At 45.0% G+C, this 21,076-nt stretch overlaps 1 protein-coding gene across 3 annotated transcripts in view; it reads right to left on the minus strand.

The window, feature by feature from the left end:
- Positions 1-21,076, minus strand: part of cicb (capicua transcriptional repressor b) — a 53,312-nt gene that overhangs the window by 20,351 nt on the left and 11,885 nt on the right. For all 3 annotated transcript variants that reach the window (XM_020040947.3, XM_020040946.3, XM_020040945.3), the window contains exon 2: positions 15,277-19,121. In XM_020040947.3, the coding sequence (XP_019896506.2) occupies positions 15,277-18,949 (3,673 nt within the window). In that variant the 5' untranslated portion in view covers positions 18,950-19,121. The remainder of the gene's footprint in view (positions 1-15,276; positions 19,122-21,076) is intronic.

Genomic DNA, 21,076 nt, shown 5'->3' on the forward strand with positions numbered 1-21,076 from the left:
GGGTAGGGGATGGCAACTCCATTGATGAAATAAGGCAACAATGTTTGATGATGCCTGCATCCGACGTTTGTCGTTCAATTGCGGTGATCACTCACAACTTCACGCAGTGTTATTAAGAGTTGTCCCGTGGCGGTGTCGAGTACAAATAATATTAAAATTATTGTTAAAATTCAGTCCTAATCGCATCCGTCCAACATGAGACCTGCTCACGCTTTCATTTTCTCCGAATGTCGCATTCTCTATTCGTTCACGCGCATTGACGATAACATTTCAAATTCCCCAGTGCTGAAAATTAAACACCGGTAATAACCTATAAAACGGCTCTTCGGAAGCTGCAACAGCATACATATGAAACTATATTCTGAAAGGTCTATGTTCGTCTTGGTCTAATTACCCCCGATGCCCTCTCGTCTGTTTGTTTACGTTACTGGAGTGGTTCGACATGAATGGGTTAACTAGGCCTCGCTTTCATCCTCGGATTAAAGTAACACATCTGTCTGAGACATACGCCATCCGCATGGACATGTTTAATTTTCCTCTATAGGAACTTACATCAGTATAACATTGTGCAAAATTACGATAAACGACAAAATTATTTAAAGCACAAACAATCTTATATCCGATGTATTGCATGTAGACGACAAAAGCCTGACAGTGTTCCCCAAGCTAGCTGACATGAACTGCTAGCAATAGTTAGCTACGTCCAATAGGTATCTGGGCAGTTACGCAAAATATTAAACTTATCAAATTAACCAGGGAAATTGGTTTATTAAAAGGATTTGTCTGTCGGAATCTAATAATTGAATAGGTATGCAAGGGACATTAACATTATTCACATCCAGAGCTATATGTTAACTATATTTTATATAACTCGGCACACCACGAGAATGTAGCTAAACTAACTAGCAGAGTAGCAGATATTTTCTAGCTATAAACTACAGTGCAGGCTGTCCTTAGTCACATCATCTGTTTACTTTAGATGTTCTAGTTGGGAGGACAAGTGACAACCCAAATTAACTAACTAACGTTAGCTGGTCCCTCCAGACGGGTTGATGGCAGTCTAGTGCACAATTTCTAAATTGACGCACTGCAATCTGAAGTCAAAATAACCTTATGCTACTTCAAAATACAGCCATTAGATTTAGCTCGAGACAGCAACCCGAGCTTGAAGAGCACCGTTCCAAATTAGACCGTACCCCCGGGAACGCCCCTGGCCCTTCACCCGCAGAACAGAAAGCAGCCAGAGACGCAATTGCTGTCCTCATGTCCCCTACCCTTCTTTTACCCAACAACAAAATGTGTTACTGCAGTTTATTTTCACACTATACAAGTACTTAAAATAACGTCTGTTTGCTAGATTGGTATGGTAGCTAAATTAACAGATGTCTGTACCTCCAAAAACAGACTTCCAAAACCGTTAGACACCTGCCTGTTTAGCCGTGTATTTCCTATGGTTACCTAACACAGTCAGCCTCCAAAGTAGATATCCTATTGCTTTTGCACCAGATCATAATAAAGATACAAAGCAATATGAAATCGTATTCACCATCAAATGTCAATCTATTAAAAAGTAGTCAAATACAAGTGTGTATAAATTGGTGCATTCATATCTCCTACAGGCTCTCAAATTACTGTTTAAAGACCAACTTGGCTATTTTGCACGCTAACCAGCAATGCGCTATACAGGCTCTTTTTTAACATCCCTCTGGCTTTAGCCCTTTCCCTAACACCGATGCTTCTTCTCTATCAACCTCTCAAAAAGTATAATAGCCTGAACATTCAGCTTTCAAAGTATTTCACTTCAACGTTGTCAGAGCAGCAGCCGCGATGATAAAGATAACTCGGACCCCATTGACAGAGAGCGGGGCGATACCACAACACTACTTGCTGATCAGCTCTCCCTGTACCAACGGAAACGACGAGATTGAGTTAGGAAGCCACAAAAAAGAAACAAAGCAGAGATGCTCTGACTTAAATCGGTGGAATCGAGGGCTTTGTTTAGAAAATAGCAGCTCGTGAGGTCCGTTACGATCAAAGCCTGCAGCAGGTCACTCTGCGCAGGGGATCTTCTTGCAATCGCGCGCTCATACACTCCAGTCCCTCACTTCGGCAGGTATTCGTAGAAGGAAAGTCGTATCATAACATCTCAACTGAGATCAACTCTACACTACGGTTTCTCTTTTCTTCGTCTGGCCCTTTTTTCTCCACCCTCTTCCTCTTGTTGTAAACTAGGCTACCCCCTCTCGTTCTTTCAGTGTGTCAACCTCGCCCAACCTGGCCCCGCCCTTTTGTCTACATCTAAACTACGACATTGGTCCAGGCAACCACCTGTCATCCCGCCGCCGTTACATCGGATTGGTTTAAAGATGCACTGGAATGTCAGTCATATGCAAATTTCGTTGGGTCTTTCGGCCAGTAATGGTCGCTGCAATGAGGTGGTCAAATGGTGCGCCTAAATATATTGGGACATGACTTCGTATTGGCTCTTACGTTACTCAATCCCACGGTGACGTTTTATCTGGCTTTCATTTATTGGCTACAAAACCCAAGCTGACTCATATGACAATAATTACTTTACATAATCCCATCCGCGTCCTAACGCCATTGGTCTACTTTACGTACTACGCTATGATTGATTGCAGAGCCAGCAAATCGAACAGACATTCGGATGTAGGGCAACAAATAGCTTGACAGAACTTCAGAAACGTCCCGCAAAAATCAGTGAGCAAAAATGACGTGCAGTACCGACAACATCCTTCTGCATTGGGGCGGTTTTGGAGAGTAAAGCATAATGATGAAGTGCATTTCCACATTACCGGTATCTTTCGTCATTCATTTTACTCAATTCATTTCTATTTCCGCTCATCTCATACCTTCCAGTAATACAGTAATTTTTTCACAAGTCAACAGTTATCACTGTGTGATAACGTTAACGTCAGTCATCAGGCATCATCTAACATGGCGTACTGTGTATGAGCAACTAGAATAACTGCTCAGCCACATATTTTATGACTCAGCAGTGCACACAAGGGCACCACACGCAAACAGACGCCATGTGACCGAATTACAGGAATGCTGAGAAGTGATAGGGTATGTTTAATGAGATACTTAGGGGAACTAAGCAAGCTTTTCATTGTGGACTAGACTTGCTATTGAACGTAATACTATTGTGCAACTTCAAATTGCTCCAGTGTTTTACATGGTTGCAGTACTGGACACAGATGTTGTACATAATGAGAGTTGCACGAATTGCAAGTATTAAATGCCCAGTGATGGAATGATTATACAGTTTCACTACCACACTTCCGACACCACCAGTTTCCCTACTGATGACGTGCGTGTTCGGTACACTGGCATGTGAGCTGAGTGTTAAATGATTGAAGTGTTTATGGAGCATTTTTCTGAGTCTCCGTGCCATTAGTCAGAGACGGAGGGGAGGAAAGCAATGACGTCATATTTTTTTTCCACCATTTAACATGCCTATTCAATTCCAGAACATTTCATAATGCAGCTCGCTAAACCCCCCAAATACATAATTGTGTGTGTGTGTGTGTGTGTGTGTGTGTGTGTGTGTGTGTGTATGTATGTTGAGCTTTTTGATACAAAGGAGTGAGATAGAAAAGCTGTGGTGCGAAAACACTTGCCAGGACTGAAAAGTTGGGGATTTATTTTTTTACTTTCATGGGGAAAAATGGGTGGGAAGGGAAGAGGGAGGCAAGAGTATCACAGTTTAAAAATAGACTGTGGAGGAGGAGGAGGAGAGAGTGGGCGGGGTGGAACAGGGAAAACAAGTAGTGAAAACAGAAGTTCTCTTATGGGAGAAAGAGTAGGGAGGCCAGAGATGGGACAGACAGACAAGCCCAAAAAGGCATGTTGAGGTGGGTACATGTGAACTTTGTAACACATACATACACAGACATAAGACAAAATCATGCTGCATTATAAAATGAATGTACTGTTGGCCCAGCACACGGTACATCTACCCTCACTATTCACTAACAGCTTCAACAAGCTTCAAAATAATGTTCTACATTATGGTCTAAACTTTGTGTATAGAATGTCCTTGGCACAAAGTATTTAAAAATCTAACTATTGGGTTCAGAAATACAATAAAGGGAGGGTTTAATCTTCCCATTTTAAACAGTCAGCTCACAGGATATGTTGAGAGCCAACCAATAAGTTCACAACAGGCACCACCAGCTCAATGGAGGCAGATTCTGTCATCTGTAGTAAACAACTTATTATCCTTTCCAGAACCACAAGAGAAACGTGTTACAGAAAAGCTCTAAAGTACTTTCAGCAACATTCTACTATTTGGTTAAATAAAAAATGCAGGGGAAATAACTGAACAATGTTTCACAATTTGTGATGGCAGACTAAACAGCCTTATTCTTCGAAGTGTTGAAAGCTGAATGGTGTCTATTGTCCTGGGTTTTTCTCTTCAGTTTCTGATGGAGTCTCTTCGATTATGCAAAAAGCAGCCCTTTGGTATTACCATGTTGTAGCATTAAGAGATGGGTTATATGAATTCGTATAACCCAATCAGAAACAGGACAGGGAGATGGTTAAGCCAACTTATGGGCATTAGACCCGGAGGGACAGAGTGAGTGATTACAGCTTATAAACTAATCTCAAAGATCATGTCACTACAGATCAACTACTACAGAGAGCAAGGTACAGCCCTGCCAATAGAGGTAACTGTTATGAAACTATGATCCAACCAACTAATGGGTGTAACTAGAGTCATTTTATATGGTCATTCTCTATCCCTGCAATAATTAAATGCTACCGATGTGGGGTCTTTTTATGTCTTTCTATGCTAACCTGACTTGTTTTGCTGTGTTGTCAATATTTCTTCAAACTAAGGTTGCAGCACTAATGTGGAATATTAGGACTGTTTTGTGAGGGAAGTTTACTTGGTTTGTATAATTGCAGATCAGCTAAAGTGAAATCTCTGCGTACATAGCCCCCGAACAGTTACTTTGTTTTTTGTTAGGTAGGTTAGTTTTACATTTACATTTCAGTTATCTAGCAGATGCTTTTATCTGTTGGACTTACACATTGTGCATTCATCTTCAGATAGCTAGGTGGTACAATTACAGTACATTTTAACATTGTACATTTAACTAAATGAAGGCATCAGCAAAGACAAAAAAAAAGATCTGTTTGTGTTTGATAAACTAGTGTAGCAACAAATGATATTGCACACCAGTATGCAGAAAAATAAGGCAGGAAATACAAGAGATTATCAATGGACATTCAAGCTAGCAGGCAAAATTGATTAGGATAGACAAAAGACAGTATTATGAGATTACTGGAGTTGTCCTCTTCTGTTTCTAGCTTTGATAGAAGGCTAATATATCACCAGGAAACCTGAACTGAACAGTGACAAACTACTAGCCCCCAGACAAAAAGAGAAAAATAAAGGATGTGGAGAGGAATGTTGGAAGTAAAATGAGAGAAAATCCAACCCCCCCTAAGCTGTGTCTGATTGGTGGAGCTCTGGTACCCTGTATCCGTGTAGGAGTTTGTTCTCATTTAACCAAAAGCTAGATTTTCCTTTGCTGTATGATACTATCTGTCAGAGTGTGTTTACATCTAAAGTCTCTGGGTGTTTCCTGTCCTCTGAGGTAAGGCTCAGACTCTGCATCCGTCTGATACCCGGTCTCACCAGGCAACACAGAGGGACTCACCCCGGGCAGTGTCTCCCTCTCGAACTCCCACTTTCTCCCATCTCTCCCCCTCCACATTCTCCATCGTCCTACCAATCATTTTGCCCTATCCAATTATAACTCGATCTGACACCCTTCCCAGTTACCATGGTAACAGTCATGTTCTGCACAGGTCCTCATGTCACTTGTGGTGACCAGCGGTCACTAACACCCCCATGACCATATGAACCATCCATTAAACACACACTGACACCCCCATGACCATATGAACCATTCATTAAACACACACTGACACCCCCATGAACATATGAACCATCCATTAAACACACACTGACACCCCCATGACCATATGAACCATCCATTAAACACACACTGACACCCCCATGAACATATGAACCATCCATTAAACACACACTGACACCCCCATGACCATATGAACCATCCATTAAACACACACTGACACCCCCATGAACATATGAACCATCCATTAAACACACACGGACACCCCCATGAACATATGAACCATCCATTAAACACACACTGACACCTACATGACCAAACGAACCATCCATAACACATACTGACACCTACATGACCATATGATCAATCCATTGAACACACACTTACACCTTCATGAACATATGAACCATTCATAACACACACTGACACCTCCATGACCAAATGAACCATCCACGACACACACTGACACACCTTGCCCTATACCTGGCTATCGGTCTTCTCTAGATACAAAGCATTATGATGTCATCAAATGATGGAATTCAGGTCCAGCATTATGATGTCATGAAATGATGGAATTCAGGTCCAGCTCATGGAGGGAACTTGAAGCATCCCTCCATGAGCTGTGTATATTTCAGTGTGTAATGTGACCTTGAAGCATCCCTCCATGAGCTGTCTATATTTCAATGCGTCAGATGGCATACCAAGACAATCACGGGCACAACATGCTCAATGTCCTTAAGTAGACACATCCCCCAGCATCCTCCAAACAGTCAAGCTAGGTATCTCATATTCAGACACTGGACACACGTGCATTTTCACTGAGCAGTATCCTGTTCTGTTCCTGCTCTCTAGCGAGTCATCTCCCCGTTTTGTGGCTGAGATGTAATGTGTGTTCCTGTCCACTTGAGAGCAGCCTAAGCCTGCAGATGACAAACCAGCCGACTGGCATGCGGTGCCAGACAGCCTGTGAAAAGACTACAGCAGAAGACAATGGAGTATGGGATGAAGCGAAAAGCAGAGACCTCTGTAAAATGTAAAAAAATTTCCGTTAAAGTCTAACTGTCTAACTTAGCTGTCTAACTGTCTAACAACACATGCATTTCAATAAAATTCTAAATATACTTTTTAGACCAACCCACTCAAACGCAATTTATATCTTTATGCATATTTATGGAGTAGAACAGTGGCACATTAGCCCACCCATAGGTATTTGACTACACACATTAAAATAGAACTCTTTCACAATGTAAATGAGTGTTAGTCTTTCCAGATGTGTCGTGTAGTCTGTTGCCATGGTCTGGAAGCACGGCTTTAAGTGTTACGTAAAAAGGGGTGGGGGGAGCGGGGATGTTATTCCCGGGTATCCGTATCCGGGTAGACCAGGATGGCGAGAGTAGACACTGCGATGAAGCGAAGGGTTAAAATGGAGAATGGGCACTTTTGGTGGTTTCTGAAAGGCAGAGCGAGACGGTTGTTGATGGGGTCTGAGGAAAGAGGAGAGATGGGTTTTCCGGGCCGTGTGTGTGTGTGTGCTCAGAGCGGGTGTGTGTGTTAGGTGTGTAAAGGTGCTATGCCCTGTGGGCTGACCGTCAAGCACTGATTTCACCTCCTAATCACCTCCAAAGAAAAGGCTGGAGTTTCCAATCACAGATTTGTGTTCAAGTTGAACCCTACTAACAGGGATGAGAGAGGCCATTTGTCTCTGTACAGACTCTGTACGCAGGATGAACAACAGGTTCATTCAAGTTACATACAGCAGGTTTCAATTTGACAAAGTAAATGCATCAACTTAGTTTTACAGAGCCTGGCCAGATCTGCTGCTACAGGTGATCCCTTTTTAGCCTAATTAAATCTTTGATTTGAATAATCAAGGAAATACGTTATTTTAGAATCTGTAAGTGGGTGAGCAAAAATGTATGGAGGAAGACAGGCTTTACAGGTAATGGACCAGCCTGTCTTCCTCCACAGGCCTACGGTGCTTGTATTGCAGTGTGCCATGATGTTCCACATGCTGCGCAGCAAATTGCTTTTTGGAGGTAATAAAGGCAGAGAAACATAATTGCCATGATTTTGTGAAAGGTGTTATTTCATGCTGGGTTCTATGGTAATGTACAGGACAACTAGGAAGTACAGACTTGACCCTGAGCACCTCCAAAGTCACCCCCAAATCAATTTAAAAAGGTTCATATTCTCTGGAGTCATTTCTGTTTTGCGTTCATGCACAAATGTTAGCTAAAATGTCAGAGGCGGCACTGCATTTCTATTTCCACTGAGAGCGAAGGAAGGGGATCTGTGCAGCGCCAGTTTCTATTTGTAGTGTGTGTGTGTGCGTGTGTGTGTCGGCGTCATAGTATGGGAGTGTTTGCTTTGTTGCCATGGCAACAGACGTTTTGGCGCGTACACATAATTTCTGGTGTTCAATGTCATGGTTGCTCACGCACACACTTCCAACGCATCATGCACATGCTGTATTAAATATGACTTCCCTCTCTCAAATGATCCTCTGACTTTTCAATGACTTTATCCATTTAACCTTACTACTACCCTGCTCTGACATTAACCCACTCATTCCCTCCAAAAGAAATCTCAATCAAATAGGCAGAATAAACTTTGACTCACTCACATGCACAGTCAAACAATCACACACACACAAACACACACAGAGTCCTTGAAACCATGGTTCCGTCCATAAGTTTCAGAGTGGTTACATTTCCCTAGCCCCATTTCTCAGCTCACCAAACCGAATGGCTGGGCTACCGTCGAAACAAATCCTAGATTGAGGCTGTAACGTGTGCGTGACTATAATAAATGGGAATATGTGGAACAATGTATTGGAGGGATGAAAGCTGCAGAAAACATAACCCTCTCTTCTGCTCCTTCTATGAATAAAATCCAATGCAACCAACTCTTCCCATTGTCTCTCACACACTTCACCTCTAGCCAATGCAAGAACTCCGCTAACTATCTCAACAGTAAAGAGAATGAGCATTATGTCTGGGGCCTGGAATCATCTTAAGGCTTTGTTTAAACCAAGAGTCCAATTCAGAATTTTTTGTTTTACACTAATTGGTATTTGCATCACTCACATTAGGGCCCCGTTTCTCAGGTTGACAATGGTTTTTAACAAGGCATCATTGATCCTTAAAAGGCAGATAGTGTAACATGCATGTCCCAAAACACCACACAAGTAAAATAGACAAGTAAAAAGTCCTGATTCTCTACAGCTTTCCTACGCCATAAGCCATTTCTATACACTTCCCAATTGTAAGTATTCTTCACAACTTGGCCCACAAATTGGTACATAATAAATATGTAAATGAAAATACATCTAAAATAATGTACATTCTTTTTGGGGTGAGGAAGATATTTATGAATACACAGATTGGGAAGCCTTTACGTTCAGAACAATTTCACTGGATGTTCAGGGTCAATGTCATGATTAAATCATACCAGAAGACCATTTCCATGTTTAGAAGCAAAAACATAATTCCCCTTTAATCACATCTGACAAAAGAGGAATGTGCCAGTCCTTGATTACATGAACATGGATCAGGAGCTAGGCTTGCCGCTAGATCAACGGACTAGGAATGCACCGATATATCGGCCAGCAATCTGTAATAGATTATTATAGGTCTAACATTTAATAATTGCTTTACAATGGCCAAGGATTTTAGACCAATTGTGCTTTATAGGTGTCCAAACTGCTCAAGTGATTTTTATTATAATAATTGTTTTGCTTGAGTCGTGTCTTATTGTTATTGTTATTTTTAATTTAAAATAGTAAAAGTATAATACCTAATTTACAAAATGTATATCCAGGCATTGTATAATGTCCAATCACAGAAAGATAATTTTAATAATTAAATAATCCAATAAAAAGTACTCTATTCATTTTGCTTATTTTTGTGATAGTCTTTGGTTATTAAAATAACATTTGTATGACAGAATTTAAATTTGTTTAAATTGTTATCATCATCAGAAACCACATTTTATAGTTTTTTCTATCCCAGGTACAAAAATAACAAAACATTGGTATTGGTCAATTGTGTTATGAATATCAGCTATCGACCAATCATTTTCTTACTGGTGCATCACTGCAACTGACCAGCAACAAAAAGTTTGCTGCATCAAATCCTGTTCTCAGTTAACATATCTGGTAAAATAAGGTTTGAAAAAGGAAAATGTTCAATGTATTTGTGTCAAACACAAACATGCTCACCACCAGTGGCATCATTAGCCATGGGCGTCCGGGGCTATAGCCATGGATCTTTTATGAATAGCCCCGAATCTCAAAGGGACCAAAAACATTTATAAAATAAAATAGCCCCAGATCTATTCATCTATAATTCAGATTGTGCATTATGACAATGAAGACTTGTAGGCCGCTAGCGTGTACATCGACATTTACCGCATGTACATTCAGAACCCTGTACTTTTTGTCCAGGGCGAAGCGGGGGGGTGGGCTAAGCCCCGAATGTATTGTGATCCTAGTGATGCCTCTGCTCACCACACAGACAAACGGGTAGCATGCTGGTAATGAACTGCCAGATATTGTGTTAAGTTTGGCATATTAAGCCAGTAATGTCTAATCAGAGATAATGTCAGTAGCATTGATTATATAGTAACAGGGATCGGGCAGTGAATGATACATCTGAGATTTGTCAGGTGGAACCCTGAAAAGTGCAGTTTTGCGAGGTACTCAAAGGGGCTACGAGTTACCATTAGACCGACCTGTTGGAGACCCCTGAGTCTTGTCTATTGCTTAGAGTGACCATGATGGGATTGGAAGACAAGGTCAAATATTAGAAAATATCAGGTACAATTTGCTTGTTCTGCGTTTTCCTTCCTTTGATATTTCATTAGCCTACCTCCCCCACCCCACCCAATAAATATTATAAATGATCAATTATTATAATTGTACATTATATGTGAAGTCATCTCCAAAGGAAGCTAGTAATGGTAATTAAAAAATAAGAAACAAGGTATTTGTGGTATATGACCAATATTCAATGGTAAAAAGTTCTTCTTTGGCCCAATGCACAGTGGGGAGCCAGGATTTTCTCTGGTGGGCTAGTGGGAAATATCAGCCAGCTCAAGCAAGCGAGTGCTCAGTGGGTTCTCTTAGACCTTGACAGCCCTGCTGGAAGCTAGAGGCCTACCTGGTCAGTCTGATGAACGATATGCCCTAGGACATTCAGAGAGCACACTAAAAGTAACATGCCCATGTACCAAAACTGTGGAGGTGGTAGCTGACTCGCCCCACACAAGAATACACACCTCTTTTCTTTCAGCAGAGAAAACACTCCCCCAACAAATATTATAAATGATCAATTATTATAATTGTACATTAGATGTGAAGTCATTTCCAGAGGAAGCTAGTAATGGTAATTAAACAATTGAATGAAAGGGAATGATGAATGTACTATAAATATATTAAAGCGATAAGAAACAAGGTATTTGTGGTATATGACCAATATTCAATGGTTAAAAGCTCTTCTTTGGCCAAGGGCACAGTGGGGTGCCAGGATACAGCAATAAGCCAGGTATACTGGCAATACCACAAACCGCAGAGATTAATTATTGCAATTATCAACCAGTTACCAACACAATTAGAATAGTAAAAAGAGATGTGTTGTCATAGCCACGGTATACAGTCTCATAAATTAGCTTTCACCTAATCAGCATTCAGGAATCAAACCACGCAGTTTATAATAAATGATCAGATATGTAGTCTACACAGTTTACAAATGAGTAGAAAACATGGTATATGTAGTAAAGAATAGTAAATGGAGTCTGTATAGTATATATTTAAGGATTGGAAATGTAGACTATACAGTAACAAATATTGAGTTTAGTCGAAATAGTTTATTAGAAGATAGATAATCTGTCCTGCCCTGTTGTAAAATCCCCTAGCTATACAAACCCCTAGGAGACTTACCTCATTTGTTCCCACATTATGGAAGGTTTGCTAGATAGATACAGCCAAACCAGTTCACATTCAAATCAACTCTCCCCTTACAGAGTACTTCCTATACTCAGTTTTACATTTGGTTAACCAACTTTCAAAAGCCTTAAAAACTATTATCTGATCTTTAAAAATATAAAAAAGCTATTTAGATTGTACAACGACCTCCTAAAGTATTCAGTGCTTGTTTTCTCACTTGAACAGAAATGTATCAAATGTAAAATAGCGGGTCAAGTTTGAAAAAGTTTGGGAATCACTGACTAGATAATTGTTTGAAATTAATTTGTGTTTTTTTTGTGACTGATCTACACATAAATAAAATGTACACTCACAAACTGTTAAATAATTGACATGTATTTAAGAACCCTTTTACTGTGCCCCCATTCACACAACATCTGTAAGGTCCTTGAGCCATTATATATATGACACGATGTGAGTGACAAAATTACAGTTTTTACTTCTCTATTTTCTAATCTATGACTTATCTTATAGTGCTGACTAGCCTTGACCCTGAACACTCAGAGCCTGAAGAATTTTGCTAAGTGTAATGGAAAGAAAATTGTACAATGCAAGTGTGTAAATTCTTTAGAGGTGTTTCTAAGATGCACAAAGCGGTGTAAATCTATTCAAAATTCATTAGTGTTCAGTATATTAAGACTTAGGCCACCAGAGAAAATAGTTTGAAGCCATTTATCCGAGCAGTGTGAATTTGAAAAACCCTACATAACATTTAAGTAAAGATTAATAATAAAATTAAAGGTAAAATAAAATGATTTAAAAAAATTATTGTAAGATTTCTTCTCACGCTTGAAACATGTTATTTGATGACTCTGCCAGATGATGAGCAGGCACTTCACTGGATTTTATTGTATTTTATTTGTATTGTTCATTAGATGCCGACACATTTCTGTCTTCCGATGCGTTTTCCGTCTTCAACTTTCCCTTTACTTTTTACCGTTTCACAAGATATAAGTTACCTTTCGGACAACACAATAAATCATGTTATTTATATTTTAATAATTTCTACTCAAATGTATTATAATGTTTTATAAGTGAGGCAAATAAACACTGCCTTGATAAGAGACAATTTTCTCTGGTGGGCTAGTGGGAAATACTGAGCTAGTGCTCAGTGCTCAGTGCTCAGGGGATTCTCTTAGACCTTGACGGCCCTGCTGGAAGCTAGAGGCCTGCCTGGTCAGTCTGATGAACAATACAAACCTATGCCCTAGGACATTCAGCTGGCCCCACACATTTGCAGAGAGCACACTGTGGAGGTGGTAGCTGACTCGCCCCACACATGAATACACACCTTTCTTTCAGCAGAGAAAACACTCCCACACACCTGTCCCACAAAGACAACAGAACACAAACCAACAGTCATGGACAGTGTATACGGCAGACCATCCTAACTCCACAACACTGCCCCTGAATGTGGCCCATTACGACATGTTCATACAGTGTTCATTGATCTCCCACAGACACACAGAGCCCACATGAGCCCTGAAGCACAGTTCCTTACACACCCACAAGCACTCTGGCATGGCAACGTGTGCATGCAAACACACCATTTTGGGACAAGCCCAATGCCACTCACGAAAACAACACCCACACCTTATTTTCTACTTCACACTCCCCCACACGGCGCTCCTGTGGGAAGACCCCCATCAACATGTCCTACTGTTTTCAAGGGGAACTGACAACCAAACAAACACTAAAGACCTAAGCACACACACACACACCACTGGCACATTTACCATTGAACCAACAGTGTTGGAGGAAGGCTGTCATGATATAAAACAACGGTCATTCCGTGTTTTAACGGTCATTCCGTGTTTTAACGGTCATTCCGTGTTTTAACAGTCATTCTGAGTGGAATGAACTGCTGACTGAAGACGGGACAGCTGGGCATTCGTGCGGGGGGTTTCCGTTTCAGCTGAAACGTGGACTCTACAACGTGCCGAAACTTTGTTGATCCTTGCTGAAACTGTAGAGCTAAGATTACGAAATGGGTCCCTATGGCTGAAACGGGTAAGCAAGCACATTCAGACGGGAGTTTGTAGCAGAGAGGGCACATGTTGCTGTCGTTGATTTGTAAGTGGTTTAGGTTAGCTACTGTCATTAGGCTAGCCAACGTTAACCCTCACCCATAATCCCATGGCTGTCATTGCCCTACACAAACTGAGAGTGGTGGTAGCAGGACAATGAGATCCTGTGGTGGTAGTGTACAAGGAGATCAATAGATTTGGACTTGAATATGAGTTGTTCGTGTTCGTTCAGGTCCCCCAAACACTGGGTGATTACCTCATTGGCACTCACAAAAAAGGCATTGTCTAACACAAGCAAATATCCTCTGAGACAGCCCTTGGCCAACTCTAGCACGGACAAGACCAAACCAGTAGCATATTTGATGGTAAATGTATGGCTGTGTTATTATTATTATTCATCCTGTCCCACACGTTTGCCTGGACCTGAGCCACTCTGAAAAAATGCAGTCCAAAACAGGTAAAATAATGTGTCCCTAACATGTCAAATATGACATGATGCTTCGAGATCTAGCAATTTTTACCCTGTCTGTAAGACTGCACTGCAGAGATGGGACCGCACACACACACACACACACCCACACACACAAACTCCTGGGAGGATTCATGTCAGTAGCATTCTCTCAAAGACAAAACCCCACATTTATCTCCAAAGTCCCCATTCAATTCTCATCTTTTCTTCCCAGGACACATCTTCATTCATCCACCCCTGCTCTTTCAGAGGCCTTCCCCACTCTATCTAAACCCAGATTGCAACAATATGGCACACACAATCACACACGCACACAGCGGGATGTTGGAAACGGTCTGTATGTGGCCTACATAATGTCTCCTGTATTTCATAACCAAATCAGCACAACTGTTAAGGCAGTGATTTCCCTGCTCCAATGCTAAAGAGTCACTGACCACCATTTCCTTGTTGCAGTAAGTAAGCCCCGCTAGACAGAACAGATGCACTGCACCCACCCACCCCCTCCACTGAGTCAACTTCCATGCAGGAAAATGATGCTTCACAATGGAAATTCCCTGCCCAGAGGTCATCCCTGTTTTTTTTATAGAGGGGAATGTGGTGGTAAACAAAAATGGCACTCAGTTCTCCTGCTAAAACTGAAACAGTACACAGTAAGAAAGCTGTTCCCTTTCAACCTGACCACACTGACACCTCCCAGAGTGAATCACAACAATGAATGCATCCTAGACATATTTATTAATCACAACATTAAAGCCATAGCATCTCCACAAAAGAACCATCAGCCTATGTCTCCAATCTCATCCTCTCATCCCCCTGAAATCCTCCCCCAAGTTCCTCTACCCCACGTCATCCAGCCATGCCCCCCACAGCCACCCTGTGTCTCACCTGTTCCAGGCCTGCCCATGATGATGTCTTTGCGCGGTGCCGGGTGCAGGTTTTCAGCCGGTAGTATGAGGGGCAGCAGGGCTGTAGGAGAGGGGTGACAGGCCACTGGCTGTTGGACCTCCCCTCCGAACGAGCCCGTCCTCTCAGTCCGACCTCCTCCCCCGGGGCTGCCTGGGCTGGGGAGGGCTGGTCCCAAGCAGGGCGGTGTGGTGGAGATGGAGATGCAGGCCAGAGTGGGATAACCCGGGGTGACTGAGGTCAGGCATGGCGGGGTGGATGACACAGGCACCGGGGCGGGGCCGGGGCTCCGGAGGAGGACACCGCCGTTGGACGCCACTGCGGCAGCCGCGTTGATGGGCACGGGGACTTGGAGGGCGGAGGCTGGCTGCGGGGTAACACTGTTGGGACGCGTCGCATCGCCACCTTCCCCACGGGCCAGTGGGCGCTCGGTGAACTTGGCCAGGGGCACCTCCGGGTTCCGCACGATCACCGGGGAGCCCCGCAGGGTCTGCTGGGACGCGGGGTGGACACGTCGCGGGCCTGAGTCTGGTGGAAGAGGGGAGGGGGGAGTAGGGGACACCAAGAGGGGAGGGGAGGAGGTGGCGGAGGAGGAGGGGGGCCGGCTGGTGGGTGTGCTCCCCCCCCGGGGGTGGGAGAAGGTAGGTGTGTGAGGGTGGGCGTGCCCTGGGGTCTGAGGGGAGATGCAGAATGGGTTCTGGTCCCCCTGTTCTGGTTCAGGTTTGGGGTTGTATTCGTGGTGGGAGGGAGGAGGAGGGGGAAGAGGAGCGTCCGTTTTGCGTTTGTTGGGGCTCATGGGGACAGTGAAGGTCAGGTTGTTGTGGAAGGATGGCTGGACCCCTGAGGTATGACCCCTGTCTGACCCCCCCGTGGTGCCCACCCTGCCCCCTGGCCCACTAGGGTGCCTGTGTCTGCGAGGGGGCGGGAGGACAGGAGAGGCGGTGATCGGGGAGAAGTTGGCAGGGCGGAAACCAAAGAGTGGGGAGGGTGAGGGCGAGGGGGCGGGAGAGAAGGGGGACTGATTGGAGATGGGGGAGAAGGACGGGGTCCCAGAGCGAGAGCTGCCCAAAGAGACCAACATGGTGGCGGCCTCGCACTCATCAAAGTCAAACCTGGAGAAGTCATGGGAGAGGAGGGACGGCAGCGCCAGGCGAGGACGCGAGTCCCCTCTACTGCTGGCCTCACTGCTGTCCCTGGACGTCTCATCCCAGTCAAACTCACTGCTTGCCCTCCCCCGCAGGTCTGAAGGGGTGACGGTCCCTGAACTGCTCGCCCCTCCGCCTCCCCTCTTGTCCCTCTCTCCCCCTCCTGTACCCTCCATCTCCTTAGTTCTCATGGAGAGGTGTCGTGAGCAGTAGCCACGTCTTTGAGACTCCTTCATACAGCCCTCTCTGGAACACAGGCGTCTCCACTGCTTCCCATTGAACTTCTTGCGGATGCCGTTGGGGGTGCACACCACGTCCCCCTTCTTGTACTTCTGCAAGGCGGCCGTCAGAGGGGTACGAGAGCGCGAAGAGGAGGCTGAGGAGGAGGCAGAATCCCCTCCGGGGGTGGGGGTCTCGGAGGGGGTCTTGTCGAGGGGTACGGGGGTGCTCTTAGAAGGGGTTAGGTGCGGTGGGGGGGTGATGCCCGGGGCCTCAGGGCCTGGTAAGGTGAGTGGGGACAAGTGAGGGCCCAGGGATGTGCCACGGACCATGGGGAGGTGGGGAGAGGAGGGGTAGCTGTGACCCCCAGTGAGGGGTTTGGAGAGGATGGGTGGATGCTGGGTGTTGCCCCTAGGTTTGAAGCCACTGGACAAGCCCATATTCAACCTGGACACCTCTATGTCCTCTTCGGGTGTGTGGGGCTTCTGTCTTTCTTGTTCCCTCCATCTTTGTCTCTCTCTGTCGGGGCTGGAAGTGGCACTGGTTTTCACAGACGTTGAAGAGGAGTGGGGGGGTACGTTTCCATAGTGACTACCCCCAGCTGGAGAGAAGCTATGGCCTAACCTTGCCCCCCCTCCCATCGCCATCCCAATACTCAGCTGGCATACCTCCCTCTCCACCTCCATCTCCTCCCTTCTCTCCCGTTCCTCCCGCTCTCTCTCCCTCTCCCTCTCCCTCCCCCCCGGGTGAGGTAGTTCCCAGGGTGGTGTTAGCAGCCTCAGGCTCTGTCTGGACACCCATACAGCCGGGGCCTGCACCCTCCTCCTCTTCTCCTCCTCCGCCCCACCATCCTGGTCCTCCCTCCCCTCACACAGCAGCACCCTGTAGGGGAAGGACACGGCAGGATGGGGGTCTACCTGGGACACGACTCCTTCCCTGTAGAGCTGTGGTGTCCGTTCTTCACCCCTGTCTTGTCCCCCCCCGAAAGGCACACACACGCGTGTCCCGATGGCCACGGGAGCGGTACCGGGAGGGGGTGCGTCCAGGACGAACTCCACACTGGTCTCCTCTCCCTCCAGAGGTGTGCTGCCCCCCTGGAATGGGTAACGGAGGACCTCCTCCTCCCCCTGTAGCTGGATATCTGCACTGCCCCCACTCACCTCCCGGACCACCCCAGCTCTGAATACGGGAGAAAAGGCTCCAGCCCTCTCACTGCCCCTTCCGCCCGCCTCCCCATCCAGTCTGGCTATCTGCATGCATCGGGCTAGAACTCTCTGGTTCTTCAGGCCCTTGGCCAGGGCATCGGCCCCGAACCGCCTGGACTCCCTGTGGGCCTGGCTGGGCCGGAGTTCGGCCTGGGAATCAGTAGCAGGGTAAGGGGGGTGGCAGCCATGGTGGGGGGCTCTAGCCGGGCTGGTACTGGGCTGAGAGTTCACTTCCAGGTCGTGTTCGCTGGCTGTATCCGTGGATACGGAGCGTACTGAGTTGGGTGCCCCCTCTGCCTCTGCCTCGCCACTCTGGGAGTCTTGTTCCCTGTCCCGGGGGGCCACGCTACAATTGCTGGCCGGTACGGGTTCCCCCATCATCCCCTGCTCCCCCAGGCCGTGGCTGTTAGCGGCTCCCATCCTCTCCTCAGTCGATGCTCGGGGGGCTGATGTGTGGCTGCCATCACTTAGGCTGTTAATACCACATTTAAAGCCATTCACGTTGGGATTAGTCCTGCTCAGCATGTTAACACTACTGATACTGCTGTGGTTGTAACTGCTGCTGCTGTCGTTGCTATGGCTGTTGTGCACGAGGCCAGGGGTGAAGGTGAGAGTGGGCGCATTGCTGTTAGCGTAGTGTTCAGCAGTGTACTTTTTCTTCGGGACTCTGGCCTTGAAAGTGGCTGTTTTCCTGCTGGACAGGGAGGTAGGGCTGGGGCTGGTAATGGGGGTGAGGACGGTAAGGGTTTTCTGGGGGGTGGGGGTGCTGTCAAGCCTCCCTCTATTGTCCTCTGGCTTCTCTCCATCTTTAGGTTGCTTTGGCGGCACCTGCTCTCTAGATCCCTCCTTCTTCAGGGTCTCGCCTCCTCTGATTGGCTCCTGCTGACAGCTGTCAGAGGTATGCATGGACTGTTTCTGTTGCAAGGGGGAGGGGGGCGTGGTCAGAGGCTGTCCGTCTTGGTTCTCCTTCCTGAGTTTATTTCTGTTGTCCCTCTCGGGTGGGGTCTCTGTCGCCCCTCTCTTCTTCCCCCTCTTGGCTCGTGTGGAGTGGGGAGAACGCCCCCCCTGCTTCTTTAGTGGCTTCATGCTTTTACCTTGTTTCTTTCTTTATGCCTTTATACTCTGTGAGTGGTCAGGTTTTTGTCTTTTCTTTCTATTCTCTTATCTCTACCAGATTTCTTCTTTGTTTTTGTGGCCCCCTTTTCGACGACTGCTCTCGTTCACGGCCCCTTCTTCCCTCTTTGTCCTTGTTCCTTCTCTAAGAGAGAGAAGAGACAGGTGGTCATTTATTATCTTTGCTATCAGAAATTGCCGAGATTAGAAATGATGTCATACCTGGAAGTGTACTGCACTGTACTGATGACTTCATACAGACAAACTCAACACTACGTTCATCTCCATGTAATCCACTGCATTGTGTGTAAGTGTGTGTGTACATGCAAGAGCATTTGAGAATTAAAATGCATGCATTTGTTCTGCATATTTACGTCAAGTAACTTTTGAGACAGTAAAGAGTGTTAATGACTCCCACTCACATTGTTTCAAAGACCACAGCTCCTGACATTGGTCAATGAGACTACTATAAGAGCTCCTAACATTGGTGGAAAGGGATCATAAAACACTGCCTAACACTGTTGGATGACGCTCCATTAAGAATTGGTGGATGAGACCTCTATAACACCTACTAACATTAGTGAATGAGGTTCCACAAACAGCTTTCCTAACATTGCTATATGAGACTACCATAACAGATAAAAACATTGGTGGGTGAGGCTCTATTAATAACTCCTAACATTGGGGGATAAAGCTCCATTAATATCACTTACATCTGTGGATGAAGCTCCATTAACAGCTCCTACCATTGGTGGATGAGGCAACGTTAACAGATTGTAACATTGTTTGATTAAACTCCATTAACAGCTCTAAACATTGGTAAATGAGGCTACATTAACAGCTCCTAACATTGGTGGATGAAGCTCCATTAACAGCTCCAAACATCAGTAGATGAGGCTAAATTAACAGCTCCTAACACTGGTGGATATAGCTCCAATGACAACTCCTTAAACTGGTGGACGAGGCTCTATTAAGAGATCCTAACATTGGTGGATGAGATTCTGATTGCTCCAAAAATTGGTGGATGAGTCCCCTATAACAGCTACTGACATCAGTGGATGCGGTTCCATTAACAGTTTCTAATATTGGTGTACCAATCTTCATTAATAGCTCTCCTAACATTGGTATATGAGACTCCCGTAACAGATAGTAACATTGGTGAATGGTGCTCCATTAACAGCTCCTAACACCATTGGATGAGGCTCTATTAACAGCTTGTTAACATTGTTGGATGAGTCTCCATTAACAGCTCCTAGAACCAAGGGATGAGGCTCCATTAACAGCACCTAACATTGATGGATGAGGCTCCAATAACAGCTCCTAACATTGCTGGATGAAAATAAATGAACAGCTCTTAACATTGGTGAATGAAGCTCTATTAATGGCTCCTAACATCTGTGGATGAGTCTCAATTTACAGTTCCTAACACTGTAAGATGACGCTCCATTAACAGGTTCTTGCACCATTGGATGAGGCTCCATTAACGGCTCCTAACATTAGTGGATGAGGCTTTTATTATAACTTCTAACACTGGTGGATGAGGCTCCATTAACAGTTCCTAACATTGTTGGATGAGACTTCACTAACAGCTCTTAACATCAGTGGATGATGCTACATTAACAGCTCCTAACATTGATGGATGAGGCCCCATTAACCTTAAACTAACTACATGGAGCTTACACTGGCTAGATGCAATATGCGAACAGAATGCATATTATTTCATAATTCAGCTTGGTCACCGTGACAGTATGCATCTAAGCACTGCTCTAGTATTACACCTCCATTACCTGTGTGTATGTCTATGTGCGTGTTTATGCCTGACGTCTTGATGTGAGCCCAGATATACACGTACACTCACACACACACACGCAAACGCAAACACATATACACACTCTGACTCACTCACAATTCCTGATTTCAACAAGGATCTCACGCTGCGCTGTGCTAGAGGTGTGCGTGTGTGTGTCCACGCTTGGGCTCACATCCACACATCAGGCAAAAAAACAGACACACCAATACATGGGGCAAGCAGGTCTTATTTCAACTCCCATGAGGAAGCGCAGTTCTATGATATATATATACATATGATACATAATGTAT

This window comes from Esox lucius, chromosome 20 (genome assembly GCF_011004845.1).
Source record: "Esox lucius isolate fEsoLuc1 chromosome 20, fEsoLuc1.pri, whole genome shotgun sequence".
In the NCBI taxonomy this organism is placed as follows: Eukaryota; Metazoa; Chordata; class Actinopteri; order Esociformes; family Esocidae; genus Esox; species Esox lucius.